Source organism: Mixophyes fleayi, chromosome 1 (assembly GCF_038048845.1).
Source record: "Mixophyes fleayi isolate aMixFle1 chromosome 1, aMixFle1.hap1, whole genome shotgun sequence".
Classification (NCBI taxonomy): domain Eukaryota; kingdom Metazoa; phylum Chordata; class Amphibia; order Anura; family Limnodynastidae; genus Mixophyes; species Mixophyes fleayi.
In genome coordinates this window covers 197933948-197954307 of record NC_134402.1, presented here as the reverse complement: position 1 = coordinate 197954307, position 20360 = coordinate 197933948, and the positions used below count along the sequence as shown (strand labels likewise).

The window sequence follows — 20360 nt, the reverse complement described above, 5'->3', positions numbered from 1 at the left end:
ATTTGGCCATTTTTAATTAGCCACATTACTCGCAAAAGTAACGTGGCGTTAAAAGTATTACCGTTATTACGGTAATTCTACCCCGGATTTCAGCTCGCAGCTCCCTGAGCTGCGAGCAGAAAGCCGGCGTTAAAGGTACCATAATAACGTTAATTACGCACACTATTACCATAATCACAGTAATAGTGCACAAGCTGCGTTACTTTTGACAGTAACGCGTCCAATTGAATATGCCCAATTATTTACCTATCCAGCGCATAGACTTCTGTCAATATCTTACACCAGTAAAGACACTTAACAGTGATAATGCACTACTAGGGGTCTTGAGAAGCTGGTTTAAGAAACACTGCAATAATAAAGTTGTCTGTTGTGGATGTTTATTAAAAATATATTTGGGAGACAGTTAAACATACAATTTTGAATTTAGTGATGTTAGATTATTATACATTGCAGCTGCACAGCAGTATTGCACACACTTATTATAAATAGCCCCCTCTATTGTTGCAATAAAGACTGGAAAACTCACACTTGAAAATACAATGAGATATTTAAACAAGGGACATATACATACACATTATTTGAGCAACCAAGCGTAACTAAAAACAAAATCATGCCTTCTAGAAAATAATGTTAATAGTAAGGCAGTATTTTGTCTTTGGTATGTGTACACCTATGAGTACTTTAGACAGATTAAAGGGTGTAATTTAGCTACAAAAGGAGAAAGAAGTTAATAGTACCCTACAAACTGTTTGATCTGGTAGCTGAAACTCTGAAATTTGGGAATACACCTATATACACGAGGCCAAATCTACAAGATCAGAGATATAGGTCAGTTCTTGAAGCCGATTTATTGGAGACAGGAAAAATGGACAAGCATATAGATCTGAGCGACTTTGACAAGGACCAAAATGGTGATCTCTAAATGATTGGGTCTGAGTATCTCCAAAATGGCAGGTCTTCTGGGGTGGTTATTACCTACCCAAAAGTGGCTGGGCCGAAATGAAAAATGTAGACTTAGCCTTTGCCTCATGTGTCAAACTACCATTGTCCCATAGATTGTAAGCTTGCGAGCAGGGCCTTCTAACCTCTTTTTCTGTTTTACCCAGTTTGTTTATTAGTGTATTATGTTTGTCCCCAATTGTAAAGCGCTACGAAATGTTGGCACTATATAAATAAATGATGATGAAGGAAGGACAACTGGTAAACCAGCGGGTGTTATGGGCGGCTAAGGGACATTGATGCGCATGGGGAACTAAGACTAGCCCGTCTGGCCCAGTTCTACAGCTGTCGAAGTCAGCAAATTGGATAAAGTCATTTCAATTAAAGTCTAGCGAACTTGGTTGTCTTTGTCTGAATAGATGCGTACGGTACGCAACGACGTACCAGGGCACGCTGCGGCGTGAAAGGGCGTACGCATCCACTACACGTAGCAGCAATAGTAATTGATCTTTTACCATACCTTCGCACAAACACGCATACTTATAAAATAGCACACATTAATGGTAGCTGCAACACATAGTTATGTCGAAATATAGTAGTATTTACATGTTATATCAGAGTTACATGCATATTAGTGAAATACACGGAACAGGTTGAAGGAATTACATCATGAGTGGTATCATAATGAACCTCGTTACATATCCTACTGTTTGGTTCACTCTGCGAGGGAATCGCAGAGTGCATACACAAGTTATGAATGATAAGGAATTATGAACAACTTAAGACTAAGGAATCTTGGCGGGAAGAGCAGAGCATACCCCCTGCAGAGATGACCCCCTCCTTTGGATTCTTTTGTATGAACTAGCCAATGATGACGACCCCTGAGACCTTCCTGAAACCTGGACCAATAGATGCAAGCTATACCACCTTCATTGTATTACTGTATTTCTGTGTGTATATAAGCAGCAGCTTGTGATCCAGTGTTCAGACATCTTGTCCCCAAACTTCAGGATTGAATGACTGCACTGGATCCAGAGCGCCTGCGATAAGTAACGGCTGTATTTACTATTACTTCGCTTGAGCATATTATTCTACTTATTGCGAATAAATCTTTGTGCGTTGGAAACACAAATCGAGGTTCGACAATCGTTATTGGTTAGCGACAATAAGCACATAACACAGCAGAGCTACTGTAGCGCAAAATTCTGAAAAATTTAATGATGGCTATGGTAGAAAGGTGCCAGATCTCACAGAGCATTGCAGCTTGTGGCTTATTTAGCTGCATAGCCGCAGACCAGTCAGAGCATTCATCTTGACCCCTGTCCACTGCCTAAAGCACCTACAAATGGGCACATGAAGGTGGGCTGGATTAATTTACATCATATAGACGGCCAGGGGCGTATGCATTGTTTACCTGGGAAAGAGATGACACCAGTATGCACTATGAAGATCTAAACAATCGAGTGGTTATTGCACCCCTCAAGTTATGTGGATTTTTTATTTTGATTATAAAACACATTAATATTCCTATACATTATCTTATATGAGGAAGGTTTCCTCCCTGGTGCGAACATTACCTTGCTTCTATATGCACTATGAGAAGGCAAGCTGGCGGAGGCAGTGTAATGCTCTGGGCAATGTTCTGCTGGGAAACCTTGGTACCTGGCATTCATGCGGAAGTCAGGTTGATACACACCACCTACCTAAACATTGCTGCAGACCAATTACAGTCATTCATGGCAACAGTATTCCCCAATGGCAGTGGCCTCTCTCACCAGGATAATGTGCCCTGCAGTACCGCAAAAAGTTGTTCAGAAATGGATTGAGGATCATGACAAAAAGTTCAACTTGGTCTCCAAAATTTCCATATCGCAATCAGAAAAATAAGTCAGACTCGTAGGGGCCCCACCTCACCACTTACAGGACTTACTGGATCTGTTGCTAACGTCTTGGTGCAAGATACCACAGGACACCTTCAGAGGTCTTGTGGAATCCATGCTTCGACTGGTCAGAGTTGTTTGGTGGCACGAGGGGACCTACACAATATTAGGCAGGTGTTTTTTATGCTGTGGCTGATCAATATATACTCTTTTACCCCATAATTTCCAATTCTCACGTTAAACTACTAACAGCAAAGTTTACTTAAGTTAATTTATTGACATTTCACATTTAAACCCCTTGCACTGCAATAGAATCTCTACCGCATCCACAGAGGAGCATTTGTCACCTGACATGACAAGGTAGCTGCTGATCAGATTTCTGAGCTGCAAGCCTGGCCAAGGAGCAACTATCCTTGCAGCAAAGCAGATGTATGAGCTACATATTCCCAATATTTTCTTGAATTTTAGAGTTACAGGGCTTTACATAGAAAGTATTTGTAAGTGTGATTTCAGGTCTTAGACTTAACATTTGCGGTCACTTTATTACCTCTTTCAAAATCCCAATGCAAACAAATTGAATCAACTGACGACTTTTAATAGAGTATGAAGAGTATTTTGAATCCTCACACATGGCATTCAGTCAACAAACATCAAATATAAAAACCCATAGGGTTTCACAAACAATTTAAATTGATCTCAAAAGCAGAGCGAAGACATCCTGGGCCAGCCATTGAATGCCATGTGAAGAATTTCAGACTACTGTTTTGTGAAGTCACACTACAATTAACTTTCATATTGCTACAAAACAGCAATTTGTCGATATGTACTCGGAGATCTGTGAAAACAATTTAAACAAACTGTTCTGCACTAGGAAGTGTGAGCCAGGTATATTATATGATAAAATATGTTATGAGGAATTTTGAGGATATTAAAATCAGCATTTTACAGTTCAGTTAATAAAAGGATAGTGTTCAACATGATCACGTTAAGCCAGGTCCTGGATTTGACTAAGACCATTTGCATATTGGAAGTCTTCGCTTTTTTCATACTCGTACATATCCAAAGCCACCTCACAGCTCTCTCTAACCACTTGTTCAACATCCTCCATATGTGCCCTAAGTGCCTTCAAACAGTCATCCTGTGCAATAGACCCCAAAGCCTCAGCACACTCATGACGAACCATCGGATTTTCTTCTAATCGATCCAATGCTGCTGCAAGCCCTGGGACTGCTGCTTCATGCTGCATCTGACCCAAAACATAGCCAATCTCATGGCGAAAGAGAGAGCCACCACACTGTAAACCTGAAAAGAAGTTGAACAATCAGAAACTCACTTTCATAAAGGTTCATTAAAACACGTTGAAAGTATAAACATTGATGCACAGGAGGTATGTTTTGACACCACAGTTTTTCTGCTTTAGTGTGACTGAAGCATCATATCACGACTCTCCGCTATTAGGGACTTATTACCAGTGTTCCCCAAGTGGCCTTCTTTTGCTCAATTAGCACTGTGTGGACACACAAGAAATACACTTTTAAAGAGGGGACACAAAAAAAGTCCCCAAAGGACTTTAGTATTAACTTTAAGATACCTGAACACAAATACATTTGTATGTTCAAACACATGTTAGATTAAAGTAGGGCTGTGCCTTGGATATTTTTTTTCCTAAAAAAAACTTGCCTATTATATGGCAATTTTCATCATTTGACTCAGAGGAAGCAAGCCAATGATTTCACCAATGCTAACAAAAAACACTTATATAGCAGGTACAATGTGCTGAAAATCTACCCCAAAGATAGGGGGTCCAGTATGCAAAATGAAAAGTGGGCCAGTGTATACCTCTCCAGCACCGCCTAGACTCCTGTCAGCATCTTACACCAGTAAAGACACTTAACAGTGATAATGTGCCGTATGACAGACACTGCTGGAGCGAGCATACTTTCTCCAGTAGCACCTCTTGGTGCTTAATGGCGTAAGAAGCCAGGAGAAATGACTGACAGAAGTAAAGGAACAATGGAAAAGTATAAAGCAGACCATTTTACTGTGTGCAAATCAGAAAGAGAGAAAAAAAAAAAAAAAGTAACCGATTCTCTTTAGACTTTTACCATCAGGGCCTAATTTATATTATTGAGGGCACAAAGACTCCTTGTCTCACCCACTAGTCATACCTCACAGAACAATGGTACTAGTCTCATATAATCCCAAATTTAACATTTCTCCTACCCAATTATTGTTATATCAACTGAGTTTTCACATTCCTTCAAACACTTAATGCATCTCTATCACCAGTAAGTACAGACCTAATATGCCAAATCTAAATTCAGTTCTGCTCCAAATGCAAAGAAAGATGATTAATGGACAAAACACTAATTTGACAATGTTAAAACACCAAACAGATGAGTGTGGGGCTTGGCTTAGTATGGAGTAGGTTGTACAACACCTGCAGGGGCAAGTGCAGAATATTTAAATGATGTATCCAAATTTTTGCACAAATAAGGAGGTAGCTTCAAGCGTGCACATGTGTATATACACATGATGTCCCTCTCATTACTCTGTCCCCCTCATATAACATATATACAATTTGCTGAACGCCTAATGTCACTTGGACTCACCATTCAGCTGCTGGGCGGCCAGCGACGTATCCCACTGGTGATGCCTGGGAGAAGCTGCTGCGGCTGCACAGAAACTCCATTGCAGCAATGTTAGAATATACAGCAGCCACGACGCTGTCAAATAAGCGTCCTCTGTGCTGTACAACGGGTCCATGAGCATGTTAATACATGCTCTTGCCCGTCGCCATTCGCAGAGAGGGGCATTTCCAGGCAACTGGAAACAGACCCACCCCCCCCCCCCCCCCCCCTCTCCTGCGTGCTCGCCTGACCTGCCAATATCTGTTCAATTATCCATTTCCTGTAGAAATATTTCACCTGTTCAAGACAGTAACCCATACCTTATACCTGCCTCACTGGGATGAACAGCTGCCACGCATTACCTTCCATGCAGCATGGAGACAAAATGCTGCTCGACAACAGAGGTGTCATCCCCTTCCCTGAATTTGTGATACGATTGGCATGGCGGCCATGTCTGGGAGGAGATCAAACGTTTTGGTGGGTTTTTCATTTTCCGTGCATGTGGAGTGTAGTAGTCTGTCCGAGAGTACCATTAATGCCTGGCACGCCCAATAATGCAAGACATTGCACGCCGCAGATCTTCACTGTTTGGTCTTTTGATGACCAAATTCTACCAGTTCTAAAAGGGAACATGATAGCAGCTGCAGGTGGCTGAAAACTACTGTACCAGTTTCCCTACCTCTGCTAGCACAAAGAATTTCCCTCCATCCCAGCAGAGATCGCCAGCCTCAGGATCGAATTGTTGCCCTGCGGACTCCATTTTATCAAGTCTGGAACTCATCAGTGGTTAAAATTATTTAAACAGATACTTTGCTTCTGATACACATACAGTTGATGCAGTAAGCTAATTGACCAAAATTATTAGTGCTGCCACTTGCCACACACTTAAAACCCTTTCATTTCAGTGGCTTGTATTTGCCCAAGCTGCCTAGATTTGATGGACAAGTTTTACAGCACTTTTATACAATTCACATTCCGAGCTGACAGGAGTCCCACATGTAGTACTAACTGCTCTCTACATCTCCAGTGACAAGCAGCTGCACACAGAAATACAATATACAGATTCTGTTCTGTCATTGCCTGTAAATTGTTCTGTGGGGGGCGTATGTGTAACTAAGCAAGGGCTGCAAAGTGTGTACAGTAGTTACAGTATCATTTTTGTTCTAACGAGTATGGTTAGAACAGAAATGGTAGCAGTGTTCCACATGCTACCATGAGGAACACTGGGATCTATGATATCAACATACTGTACATGTAAACAGACATTATTTAGGATAGCTCACCATCCGTCAGGGCCAGAACGGCCTCTCTCCCTCCAATATTGCGAAGTGCAAACATGGCACGATATCGTTCAAAGAGCGGCAAGTTATCATTTAAAAGAACAGCACGCAGAGCTGGAGTGTCTCTTTCCTCAGCAGGTGGAGCAGGATCCACTGACAAGTAGGGATTATCATCAGGGACATCTGGATTCTGCTGAAGCCACTCTATCCTGTGAATGGCAAGCTGACAGGTTTCTGCTACCTGAAGAGAAAGAACAAAACAAAAGTCATCTACATGTTCTCATCTTATTCAAGTTTTCTAATAGCTTGGCATTCCACCGACAGCATAAAATACGAAATCCTCCTACAGAAACAACTGTTCTGTACATTTATATACTTATGTACAGTATATGTACCAATCACATGTGTACTTACAAAATTTATTATACCTAGAATATTATTTAAACGATACACTACAGCTTTTTATTCAAGGAGCTATGGCATAATATAGAAATGTTCATTCATACTACAAAATCTAAATTATAGGGAAACCCAAAACTTTGCCTTTTTAATATATAGGTTTAGAATGCCCCACAGAAATTAACAATTGAAAGGCACACATTGCTCATGGAAAGGCAGTCATTTGCACTGTGCAAGAAAACACAATTTTCACCTGCTGATAGAGATCAGGTCCTGTTCGTTACTTTTAACTGGACGCATAATGCACCTCTACAAAGTACCAAAGGTATAGTCGCACAAAGAAGCAGGACTATCATCTGTAGGTTATTCCCTACAATTTATACAGATGGGGTGCACTCAAAGCAAAAACATCAAAATTATCCAAGACGAGGAAGAGGCACTGCAGTTCACCATAAATCAACAATGTTAAAAAAAATCATTTTTAATTGATATTCTATTGAAATTCATAAAAATTCAATTCCAGACATGATTGTGAAATATTTTTTAAAAAACATATGTGTGTGTATTGACCCAATGTGTAGCAAGTTAATAACGGAGAACCCTTGGGTGGGGGACATGACCAATTCTAGAGTAACGATCAGTTGCTATTAACGAAATCTTGTGGCGAGATAACACTTATTAAATACACAGGAGTATATTAATCTTACCACATTATTTCTAGGTGGAATTTACTAGCAGATCATCAATTAACCTTTAAGTTTGCAGCTTTATTAATATCAAAGGCTCAAATAATTCCTAATCAGAATTTTTTTTTGCATACATTGTTCACTATACATATTAAGGGGAAGACCGTTTATTTGTATTTGTGTATTGCTGGAAATCAGGTTTAAAATCTCTGCCATTTAACCAAATTATTTCATTTGTTAATATCTCTTCAATAGTATCCAGTACAATATCTCCAAATATAGTTTATCCCCTATCGCTAATAGGAATCATATGCCTGTTATGTAGAGCATCGCCCCTAATGTTAGTCTATATTGATCTCATATGGTTCTGATCATAAGATCTTACACAGATGCCGCTTTAGATAGAGGGTAATGTATAAAATCTCCTCATACCCTGAAGTCTTAAGCTGGGTACACACTACACTGTTTTCGTCCAATAATCGGCTCAAACAGCCGACATACGACTGCTCGTTCAAAAGTCCGGTCAGTGTGTACAGTGACAAGATGGTCGAAAGTCTGCCCAAATGGACGATTATAGCCTCATTTGGTTGGTTGTACCGTTTAATATTTTCGTTCCAATCTCGTTTCCGCTGTGTAGTGTGTATAAACTTCCGACCGATCCACAACAGTGAGTACGAAATTACAGTCATTGCTCACGACAACATGGCTGTAAAAAGTCGCTAAAGGGACATCCGCTCTTCCCTTTATCGTCATAAACAAGGCTAGTGTGTATGCAGTCCATGGACCGAGCGATCTGACCATCGGTCGCATGTAAAATTCCTCGGCATAAAAAGTTGGTCGAAATTTCTGCAGTGTGTACCCAGCTTTACCCAATATACATTTTGAGAGTAAGTTGGAGCAGGCTAAAAGGCAAGTTAGTAAGAAAATCAATCATCTTATAACGCATTCTAAACTATTGTTGCCAATAAAAAGGTTTACACATACTTGAAAAGATCAAAATGCTGGATTGTGTGTGTCCAGAATACCGGTATTTGTTTTGGGATAAACATTATGTTGAAAATGTATGTATATGTACAGAAAAATAAACAAAGCTTTGTGTTGTTTTAATATTTGTTTTTAACTCCAGAAACATTAAAAATTACAACCATATTACAGATACAATAGAAATGTATACCTTGCAGCAACAGATGTCTTGGATAAAAAGGTACTGTGTTTCACAAGTCAGGGAAACATATGGAATTCAGCACACACATTTTTACGGTAAAAGTCAGTCTGCTACTGTAAAACTCATCCTCTTTCTTGCCCATTGTTATTGACTAGTGCAATACTTCATATAGATATGTAAATCATGTGCTGAAAATAATCTCTTACCTCTGTAACAGGATCCTGGCTATACTCTTTTAGCAACTCCAAAACTTCAGGATCTCCTATGGCCCCTAGGGCTTCACCTGGTAAGATATGAATAGTAAACAGTAATTTTACATTACACTTTTTATTTAGTGAATGTTAATTTAGTGTACAACTTCCCCTGGCAGAGACAAATTATATATATATATATATATATATATATATACATATATATATATATATCTCACAACTATAAGCAGTCAATATAGTGGGGTACATTCCAAACATAAGCGAAGCTTTGGTTTTCGGAGTTTGTTATATTTGCTCACACAGCAGTCCCCATTGAGTATTATGGGGCCTGCGGTATTGTGCAGTAATTTGCCTAATGCTGGAGATAAAAGCCTAATGCTGGAACTGATATAGTTTACTTAAAAATGCCTAAACCATGCTGAAAAGGCATTTTCTACATGATTTAGGGCTTGATGAATAGGCCAATGTCAGAAAATGTTTCTCAGTAACAACACAAGTAGGTTTCTAACAGTACTTGTTCACATACGACTACTTCACGTTAGATTATTTTTGTTGAACAAATGGTGAAAAGAAAAATCTGTTATGGGCTTTGTCATGCGAGATTACATGTATGAAATGTTAGGACTCCGTTAATACTAGATGATTGATAAAGATATATGTAAAATACAAGTGACTCGATCGTTGCCTTACTCTAATAGACCAAATTACCACGTCTTACTGAAAAAGTAAATGAGGTTTCCAGGAGTTTGAGGGAGGTATATACTACGTATTATGCACAATTTGGCAGCTATGATTATTATTACTTCAGCCCCCAGATTAGATGTAGTGTCCTCACCCGCCTCATGCCGCACCATGGGCTCCTGATCCCGGTCCCGCAGCACGGAGCTCAGGATGGGCAATGCGCTTCTGTCCCTCATCTGCCCCAAACAGTAGGCCAGCTCGTGCTTTAAAAGCGCTGACTCGTCGCCAAAGCCGCGTCCGATCCACTCTATAGCATCTGGTCCGCCTAGGTTACGAAGAGTGAACAACGCCCGGAATCGGGATGGCAAGGCACAGTTTGGGTCCACCAACACCTGACCCACTCGGTGCACCAAGCTGCTGCAGGGCGCCGCCATTTTACACTGGGAGGATCGAAACACGCTGGCTCAGCCTATCAAACCCCTTCACGCTGGTCTGCTCATGTCATATACAAGTAGTTATGTAATTCGTTAGCCAGATTAAAATAAACAATTACACATGAATTAAAAATAAATGGGTGGTTTTATTTGCAGTACTATTAGCCCCTCTAGTATTAACCTGCAAAATGTGATAGTATGCAGACTATTATTAAAAAATATCCAAATCACTAAAAAGTATCAATTGTAAGTGTAAAGGCTTTGGCATCAACACATTATTACACTGAAGGGAATCACAGACTTGACCCAGATTTCGGTGAGGATCAGTGAACACTTCGCTTCCGTTTCCCTCCTGCCCGCGAGTACGCATGTGTCAATTGTCAGCATGCACATTCCCCATCTCTGTCTGGCATTACCTTCCATTTGACAGGCACAGCCCATAGGGACGTTCGAGATGTGATGTGACGTAAAATTTGAAACCTCCCCTCTGTGCGCCACTGCGCTTCTGCGCTTCTCTTGTGCGCGTTACAGTCGTCTTTTCCCAGGAATTATTCGCCTGCAATTTACTAATACTGTCGCGCGCGCACCCAATAACAAACAGCTTAAAGTGTGATTCCAGTCACCAGTTATGTCTCCTTGATATGTAACCCTTCCACTGCGGCAATCCATACATCCCTTCCTATACCCACAGTTTACAATATTTAACCCTTGCAATGCAGCATAAACTATGCTGACATCAACGATATTTAAGATTTGCGATTAATGTCCACATTGCAAATGTGTTAGATACACAGAGACAGAACTTGCAAGTTGTGGGCCCTGGTGCAAACATTATTTTTCTCTTTATCATTTTAGACAGTATTTCTATCATTTCGTCTTGAATTTTATTACTTAAATCCTAGGTTTCCAAAGTGTGTGCGGCGCTTTAATCAGAGGCTGAATGAAACCGCCCAGTTTGGGGGCAGAGAAATGCGTCAGAAATATGTGGTAGAGCTGTTGGACAAATTTTCAGTTTGGACCCTCCGTGCATGCACGCTTCCAATTCGAGTCACTGCAGTGATTGGATTTACAGAGGACTCTATCCCACGGCCGTGGTTTTATAGTACATCATGTTATAGAACTCTTTTTCATATATGAGAGCTTACAAGTGGATTTTGGTTCCAGCAAGGTATGGAACTCTGCCTATGTGGATGATGAGATCTAGCTTTGCACTCAATGTGCTAGGAGCGTGAGAGCTTCAGTTAATAGATGTTCTTTTCCACTAATGACTGTGTACACTTGCATTCTGTTCTACTGAGGAGATTTGCAACCCTAACAAGAGAGAAAAATACTATCTGAATTATCTCTGGATTGCGTATATATTATCTTCTCTCTGATGACTGTGTATATTGGAACTGCTGATGAATTAGTGGCTCTCTGCGTTCATATAATCAGATTTAAAGCATATATATTACACTTAGTGCTCTGTTATTTCAGCTCATCCCACGTATTATCTATGATTATATTATATTTGTCTGTATACATGTTTTAATAAATTTGATACATTTTACATACCAGTGCTGCCACTTGTTTTTTGATATAGTATAAAAGTGGCCTCTGTTTGCGACCATGTATCTATGTCAGTACCCCTTGTGCATGTGCACTCACTTCATGACAAAATAATGTGAAAGGCTTGTCATAGTCTGGCAAAGCCAGTGCTGGCGCTGAAGTTACTTCAGCTTAAAATTGGTGAAATATTTGGTTCTGCTCAGAGGAGAGTGTAAATGGCTTACTATCAAGTGCTAATGCAGGAGCACAGATAATAGCTCATATAGGGGCATATTTAAGAAATCACGGTCGTGCACTTACCGTGGAAATCAGGTCCCGATGTGCCCTCCGAAAATTCTGCTGCTTTGCACTCATCGTTTTTGCGAGCAGTCACCATTCAACAATCGCAATCTAACAAGTCCCGAAATTTTTTTTTTTTCGGGAACTTGTCATGTTAATGTATGCCAGCTGAAGCTGGCGTACATTATCAAAATTGAAAAAATCCAATGCTGTCAGCTCTGCTCCGAAGAGTAGAGCTGGACAGCGCATGTGTGGAGGGATCACATGATCCCTCCCTGTTACTCACGGCTCTCTCTCTGCAACGATAGTTGCAGAGACAGAGCGGGGATCTTTGTGCGCATGTGCAGTTCTTCAAACTGCACATGCGCAATTGAAGAATGAAGAGGAACGAAGATGACCAGTAGGAAATCCTGAGACAGCGCGTCCCGAAGAGGGGGGTAAGTGAGATTTTTTTTAGCACAGAAACAGCAGTTTTTCGGAACTGCTGTTCCTGTGATCCGTTTTTAATAAATTTGAGAAATAGTTCAATCCTAATCCATGCGATAAGGATTGATAACTATTTCTAATTTTTGCCGATGAATGATAAATGTGCCCCATAGTCTTAAGTCTTTTTCATTTATGTACAAACATTGAATTCCCAACAATGCATTACCATATCGAAGATACAAAGAAGTGTTTACAATATATGACGAATAAGTGAATGTGTTTACAACACTGATTGACTCAAAACTATTATGAGGATAAAAAATAAAAACTTTGTTATCTACCATAATTTGACATTACATTGCATTACTTTCTTACAAACCATCTAATATAAAATTTGGTTAAAAAACACCAAACCAAAACACCATTTCATATTCAACTATGTTAGTCCATTTCTCCTTTTCTTTTCAAAAACATACCTTCTGACCTACGACATACAGAAAAATCACCTAGTTCATGCATTCGCTATGCAAATAGCCCATAAAGTCTAATATCTCTTTCCAAAACACAGTAGTCATTACTCAGCAGAGTATAGACAGAATATACATTATTTAAATCCTTCACTAGTGTTTGCTTACATTTGTTGTGGCTGTGGACCAAAACATATCGCAAACTTCTAATCATTGGGAGGTGGATAAATTTAATCTGGATTGCATAAATGGTTTTTCTCTGTAGCTGGTGTCGAAGTCAGCAAATTGGATAAAGTCATCTCAATTAAAGTCGAGCAAACTTGGTTGTCTTTGTCTGAAAAGATGCGTACGGTACGCTACGACGTACAAGGGCACGCTACGGCGAGAAAGGGCGTACGCATCCACTACACGTGGCAGCAACAGTAATTGGTCTTTTACCAAACATTCGCACTAAAACGCATACTAATAAAATAGTACACATTAATGGTAGTTGCAACACATAGTCAGTTATGTCGAAATATAGTAGTATTTATATGTTATATTAGAGTTACATGCATATTAGTGAAATACACGGAACAGGTTGAAGGAATCATATCATGAGTGGTATCATAATATACCTTTTTACATATCCTACTGTTTGGTTCACCCTGCGAGGGAATCGCAGGGTGCATACACAAGTTATGAATGATAGGGAATTATGAACTACTTAAGACTAAGGAATCTTGGCGGGAAGAGCCGAGCATACCCCCTGGAGAGGAGACCCCCTCCTTTGAATTCCTTAGGATGAACTAGCCAATGATTGACAACCCCTTGGACCTTCCTGAGACCTGGACCAATAGATGCAAGCTATACCATCTTCATTGTGTTACTGTATTTTTGTGTGTATATAAGCAGCAGCTTCACATCTAGTGTTCAGACATCTTGTCCCCAGACTTCAGGATTGAATGACTGCACACTGGATCCAGAGCGCCTGCGATAAGTAACGGCTGTATTTATTATCACTTCGCTTGAGCATATTATTCTACTATTTGCGAATAAATCTTTGTGCGTTGGAAACACAACTCGAGGTTCGACAATCGTTATTGGTTAGCGGCAATACACACATAACAATTTGGGGGCTCGTAAGCTTTGGAGGTTTCGTTGCCGATGATACGCAAGACCAACGGATTTCGGTTCCGCAACAAAGGGTGGAGACGCGTCATATACGGGTAAGAACGCAATGTGTTCAAAACCTGAATTTTACTCTTGTGTTGTGAAACCGTATGTCTGTTTTGCATTATCTAGGGCACGCTAACTAGAACCTAGGGACAAAAGAGAAAACTGTTTCTTTTTACTGTCATTGTGCGTTTTAACTGTATTGCATTGCTTAGCGTATGTGTATTTCCTGCTGTGCGTACACGAACTTCCGGTAGATTTGCCACGTGGTTAAACAATCGTCTTGATAGTTATTATATGTGCATAATATAATTACTTGTGAAAGCCTCTGAGATATTATTACTGTTGTTGGGAACTTTTGATTTTCTGCGCAGAAAAGGTGTATAGTGTGTGATTTTGTAACGTAGATACACTGTTTATTATTCATTGTGCTCAGTTGCTGTCTGACGAGGCAGATTGCCCAACTGAAGGACGGTATACAGGGCAGGTATACCGAATGCGAAAACAGGGTTTTCGCAAAGCGCTACCAATAGATCGCAAGGTTTGCTAATAATTAGTATTGGTAGGCAGTGCGATCTAACCGCACCGTTAGTGCGAATTGGTGAAGCAGCTAGGAGGAATTATATTGGAAAGGCTGGTTGATTGTATCGACTTTGTTCTCACAGTTATAATAAACTCAACAGATTTTGTGGTTTAGCCAGGGTATCGAGGAGCTGATAGCCCTTGGGTCCCACAGTGATATTGTCTGTGTTAGGGGTCCTTGTTTAATACAAGAGGAAGTGAGTGGACGCGGCTTGAGCAAATACGTCCACGGCCAGTAAGAGATCTCTAGCGGTAGAGTGTTTGTAGCAAATTGTTGAAAGCGTTCTGCATAGATTGGTGTTGTTTAACATGGGTGCTAAGCATACGCTAGAGATGGTCAGTGTACTGCCTAAGGAAGGTCCTATTGGTTCAGCGAGGTTTCTCATGTGTAAGAAATATGGTGCATACGCAACTGTGTATTGTGACACGTGGGTCAAGATGACCAAAGATTGTGATAGGCCTTCCCCAACAATAGGAAGTTTTAATGCAGAGGTACTTAATACTGTAAAGGATAAAGTATGGTTGATCAAGTCAACGAAAAAGAGAAATAGACATAATGATTGTTTAAAATTGTGGCAAATGGAAGGTAACACGTGGCAGAGCAACGAATGCAAACCGGAAGTAGGCGTGGCGAAAAGCGCGCGCACGGCGGAAGTAGCCGTTGAGAAGCGTGGCGAACTCAGCGCAAGCGCGCTCCCGCCACATAAGTACAGCCGGTATTAAAACTGAAAAAAGAAAAATTGCTAAGTTGTATCCTGTTTTAAGCCAGTTTAAAACAAGTGTATCAGAAGATGAAGATGAACCCACTGTGATTTCGGCCATTGCCCATGCTGTTAGTGTACTAGAGGCTCAGCGCAAGTATGAGAAAATGGCTGAGATAGGTGAGAGTAGCGTGATCACTAGGAGTGAAAGCGTTCTAAATCTTGAACCAGCAAATCATTAAGTGTCCCCTGAAGTCAGTGAACCAGAGGGTGCGTACCCAGTCCGCACAATATCAGTTCCCAATGGGAAACCGGATAAGGATGGTGTAGTTCCTTTAAGAAATGTTACAATGCATTGTCCCTGGACTAGATCAGAGTTACGTTCCATTATGACTGAATTCCCAGATCCTAGAAAGGAGTTAGCTGAATGTCAGAAATTTGTTAAAGACTTAGGAAATGCCCACGTGTCTTCCTCCCAATACTAACATACAAAAGTTTATTGAAGATTGTTTGTTGGAGGAAGATGACACCTTGACTGATGAGATTAACCAAAAGAATATAGAAAAAATTGTCAAACACTTAGCCATCTATTTTCCAGTAGTAGTAAATTGGAGTAAGATTTTCACCATTAAACAAAAGGATAGTGAAACAGCAGCAGATTACTTCATTAGAGCTACAGCAGCGATAACACGGTTCACTGGGATATCCAACATAGGGGAGGACCCACATCATAGGGAAGTAGCTGTAGGAGTATTAATGGATGGCCTTAAAGAAAATTTAAAATCCAGAGTACAAACCACATTACCTAATTGGAGAGGCATCACAGTAGATTCTCTTAGGGAGTCTGCTGTGGAGCACGACAAAATTTTCAGACAAAAGGAGGAGAAAGGTGATAGGTTAATGACGGTGAGTATACAGGCTCTAGAGGGGATGCATACACGACCACCAGCATACAACCCACATAATAAGAAACATAGAGTGGCCCTCCCTATCAATATAGAAGATTCTCTCCTGGTACGACTGAAGGGCGGCCCTTATCCATATTCCTGGAGGTCCCTCTCTATGCCCTATCTAGGGATTATGATCACTCCCCTCCTAGACTCCCTGGTTGAGGCTAATTACACTCCACTGCTGGTACAACTAAACGCTTTAGTAAAATCATGGCAATATCATGAGATCTCCTGGCTGGGCAGGATAGCCACGTTTAAAATGTCCCTCCTACCTAAAATTATGTATCTATTTAGGACTTTGCCTTTTAAGCTGCCCAAAAGCTACATGGATAAACTACGTGGTCTACTTACCTCCTATGTGTGGAAGGGTAAACCACCTAAACTTAACCATACTACCATGTCCCGTCCAAAAAAGATAGGGGGTCTTGCCTTACCGGATCTGGTAAAATACCAGGAAGCAGCCATCTTAGCTCAGCTCCGAGATTGGTCTCTTCCAGGTTCCCACAAACCCTGGGTTGACCTGGAGAGAGGCCTTAATCAGGCATTCCCATTGCAGATCTCCTTTGGATCCCCAAGTCCTGGAGACCCTCTCAGGCCACCCTACCACGTCTTACGAGCGATGCTCTTATAATTTGGGATAAATTTCTAAAGGCATCTAATTCCGTCTCCCTTCCTACCTCTAATCTCTCTATCCTTGCTTTAGCTAAACTCATACCTAATTTAAATCTATCCCTGTGGTGCTCAAGGGGCATTACTACTGTCAAAAAGCTTTACTCTGACACATCCCTATTATCTTTCTCTGATTTGAGGGAAAAATTCCAAATCCCTAATCAAGATTTCTATAAATATCTCCAAGTGAGGCATTGGCTACATGCAGTCTGCACACAAGACAACACCCTCCAGCCCTCTTGTTTTCCAGACTCTCAACTGGAACTAACAAAGCAGCTGTCTCCTTTTGGTACACTCACCTCAACACAAGGCAACAGGCGGTGAAAGCCCCCTCACAATTAGCCTGGGAGAGAGATCTTGGCCGGGAATTTGAACCGGATCAATGGAATAGAATTTATCAGACTGCCCATCGAATGTCGAGGTGTTTGAACCACACGGAGATGCTCTATAAGCTGCTCCACAGACTTTATATGACCCCTGATAGATTGCATAAAATGTGGCCAGCCCAGACTAGGGCCTGTTGGCGTGAATGTGGGGAAATAGGGGACATATTCCATGTCTTCTGGAGTTGTCCCGTGGCACGTGCTCTCTGGGCAGAGGTATATATCTTGGTAGCTAAGGTCACCCGAACTCTGATCCCTAATACTCCAGAAGTAGCACTTCTACACTTTTTCCCTCCACAAGTTTTATTGGGGGATCGATATGTCATAGGCCACATTTTTATAGCTACCCGTGCAGTGATAGCCCAAGCATGGAAATCAACTACGTTACCCTCCATATCTAAAATAATCTCTAAGGTCCAGCTAAGCTGCGACATGGAAACCATGGGAATACCCTACACCTCTTCAGCCTCATCTCCCCACATCATATGGTTTGATTGGAACAGATTTGTCTCCAAAACGTCAGTTTAATCAACCGCTTCGAGGCCCCCCCACAATATGTCACAGTAATATCTGGAAGTGGTTACCCAGGCTATATATTCAACAATTGGTAATTTATTACGATGTTGGGATTTATACAATTTTTTTTCTTTTTTATTTATTTTTCTTATGCTACTGACATGTATCGATTTGTACTGCCTCCCTTCCCCCCCCCCCCCTACCTTCCCCCTCTCACCCTTTGTTCTTTAAAATGTGTACTTTTTCTTTTATGTCTGTACCCTGTAATTAAAAGCTTAATAAAAACCATTATTGAAAAAAAAAAAAAAAAGAAACATAGAGTGATCAGATGTTTCAATTGTAATGAAGAAAGACACATGAGGAGGGATTGTAAAAAAGACAGATACAGCCCTAGAGGTGGGACACATAGATATCCTCCAAGGAAAAATTCACATAGAATCGAAGACTCACATCTACCCGCACATATTATAGCCACAAATATTGTGCGGGAAAATGATAGCGCTAGGGGTCAGGTCATACCTGTAGTCTACAACCAGTGAGGTTAACTGAGAGTCAGAGTGAAGAACCAACAATGATAGTTGACATTGCTGGTAGGAAAGAAACTTTTCTTGTAGATACAGGGGCGGCCCGGTCTGTGATAACCTCTCCTTTCAATTTACAGGTGACCAGTAAAACAATTCCAGCCATCGGGGTAACGGGAAAAGTGTTGCATTATCCACTAACTAAACCAGCTGAGGTTACTATCGGGCCCCTGCATACCAAGCATTCGTTTCTCTTGGCTGCGGCGGCTCCTACTAACTTGCTAGGGAGAGACTTGTTATGTAAAATGGGATGTGTCATATACTGTACTTCTGATGGTGTGTTCTTAGATATAACGGAGAAGGTCGCACATGAGGTACAGGATATATTGGACACCCCTCAAAGGTTAATGTTACACTCTCCTGTTATAGAACAAAGTCCATCTCAAGTAAAGGGGATGTTGCTGGAAATACCAGGTTCACTATGGACCAGAGATGGACAGGACACTGGACTGATGGCAAACGTAGCCCCTGTCATGGTCAATCTAAAAAGTGGTAGGATAGCTCCAAAAATCCCACAGTATCCATTAAAACCGGAGGTGGAACTAGGGGTATATCCTGTTATTGAGAGGCTGTTACAACAAGGGATTTTAATTCGTACAGCAAATAGTCCCATTTTCCCTGTGAAGAAGAATGGGGGAGGGGCTATAGATTAGTCCAGGATTTAAGGGGAATTAATAAAGTTGTTGAGAGCCAATTCCCCGTTGTACCGAATCCAGCTGTCATCCTCATGCAGATTCCACCGTCTGCCAGTCATTTTACTGTCATTGATCTATGTTCTGCTTTTCTCAGTCCCTCTTCACCCTGACTGCCAATACCTTTTTGCATTCTCCTACAGGGGAGTGCAATACACATGGACCAGACTACCCCAGGGGTTCATTGACAGCCCCATTATTTTCTCCCAAGCCTTACATGACTGTTTGCAATCCTTTCAACCCCACAATGGGTCTGTTCTAATTCAATATGTGGATGATTGTTGTTGTGCTCTGATTCTTTTATGTCATGTTTACATGATACTAAATTGTTGTTGCTTTATCTTTCACAAACAGGGCACAAGGTGGCAAAGGATAAATTACAGCCATGTCAGACTAAGGTCAAATACTTAGGACACTGCCTCACTAAGGGGCTAAGACACCTGACAACCGACCGAATTGAGGCCATACAACACATGACTCTGCCGCAGAGCCAGAAGCAGATTCGTACTTTCTTGGGGATGTGTGGATACTGTAGATCCTGGATCCCAGGTTTTTCTATTCTGGCATTACCATTGCAGGAGCTAGTCTCTTCCTCATAACCAGAACGTGTTGTACACACAGAAGAGTCAGAGCAAGCGTTATTTAATCTTAAAGACAGTCTGACTAAAGCACCTGCATTGGGAATACCTGATTATGAAAAGCCTTTTCAGCTATTCTGTACAGAAGCTGATGGTTGTGCAGCAGGTGTCCTCGCACAGAAACATGGTGACGCTAGCAGACCAATAGCATACTACAGTGCACAATTAGACAATGTGGCAAGATCACTCCCAACATGTCTCAGAAGTGTAGCAGCTACGGCTCTTCTGGTAAGTAAGAGCGAGGACGTAGTATTAGGACATAATTCAACTATCTATACACCCCATGCTGTATCAGCTCTGTTAAATTCAGATCAAACCAGACATGTTTCTTCAGCTAGATTCACAAAGTGGGAACTAGCCTTGATGGCACCCTCAAACATCACTATCAAACGATGTAGCACCTTAAATCCAGCTACATACCTTCCGTATGTGTCTCTAGAGACTCAAAGGGTGGGAGGTGAGACCCT

The 20360-nt window shown here is 41.1% G+C and overlaps 1 protein-coding gene across 1 annotated transcript; it reads right to left on the bottom strand.

The window, feature by feature from the left end:
• Positions 1-365: 365 nt before the first annotated feature.
• On the bottom strand, positions 366-10588 carry DOHH (deoxyhypusine hydroxylase). The gene is made up of 4 exons (XM_075204749.1): positions 10027-10588; positions 9186-9262; positions 6733-6970; positions 366-4121 (listed from the first exon to the last, which is right to left on the bottom strand). The coding sequence occupies exons 1-4, from the start codon at positions 10304-10306 to the stop codon at positions 3805-3807; spliced, it is 912 nt and encodes a 303-aa protein (XP_075060850.1). The 5' UTR covers positions 10307-10588; the 3' UTR covers positions 366-3804.
• Positions 10589-20360: the final 9772 nt, after the last annotated feature.

Bases quoted from the DNA above. Each gene is read 5' to 3' on its own strand.
- DOHH (XM_075204749.1), bottom strand. From the start codon at position 10,306: ATGGCGGCGCCCTGCAGCAGCTTGGTGCACCGAGTGGGTCAGGTGTTG. The intron at 9,263-10,026 runs GTGAGGACACTA...ATATCTTACCAG, and splicing joins CATGGTGCGGCATGAGGCGG to GTGAAGCCCTAGGGGCCATA. The intron at 4,122-6,732 runs GTGAGCTATCCT...ACTTCTTTTCAG, and splicing joins CGTTCTGGCCCTGACGGATG to GTTTACAGTGTGGTGGCTCT.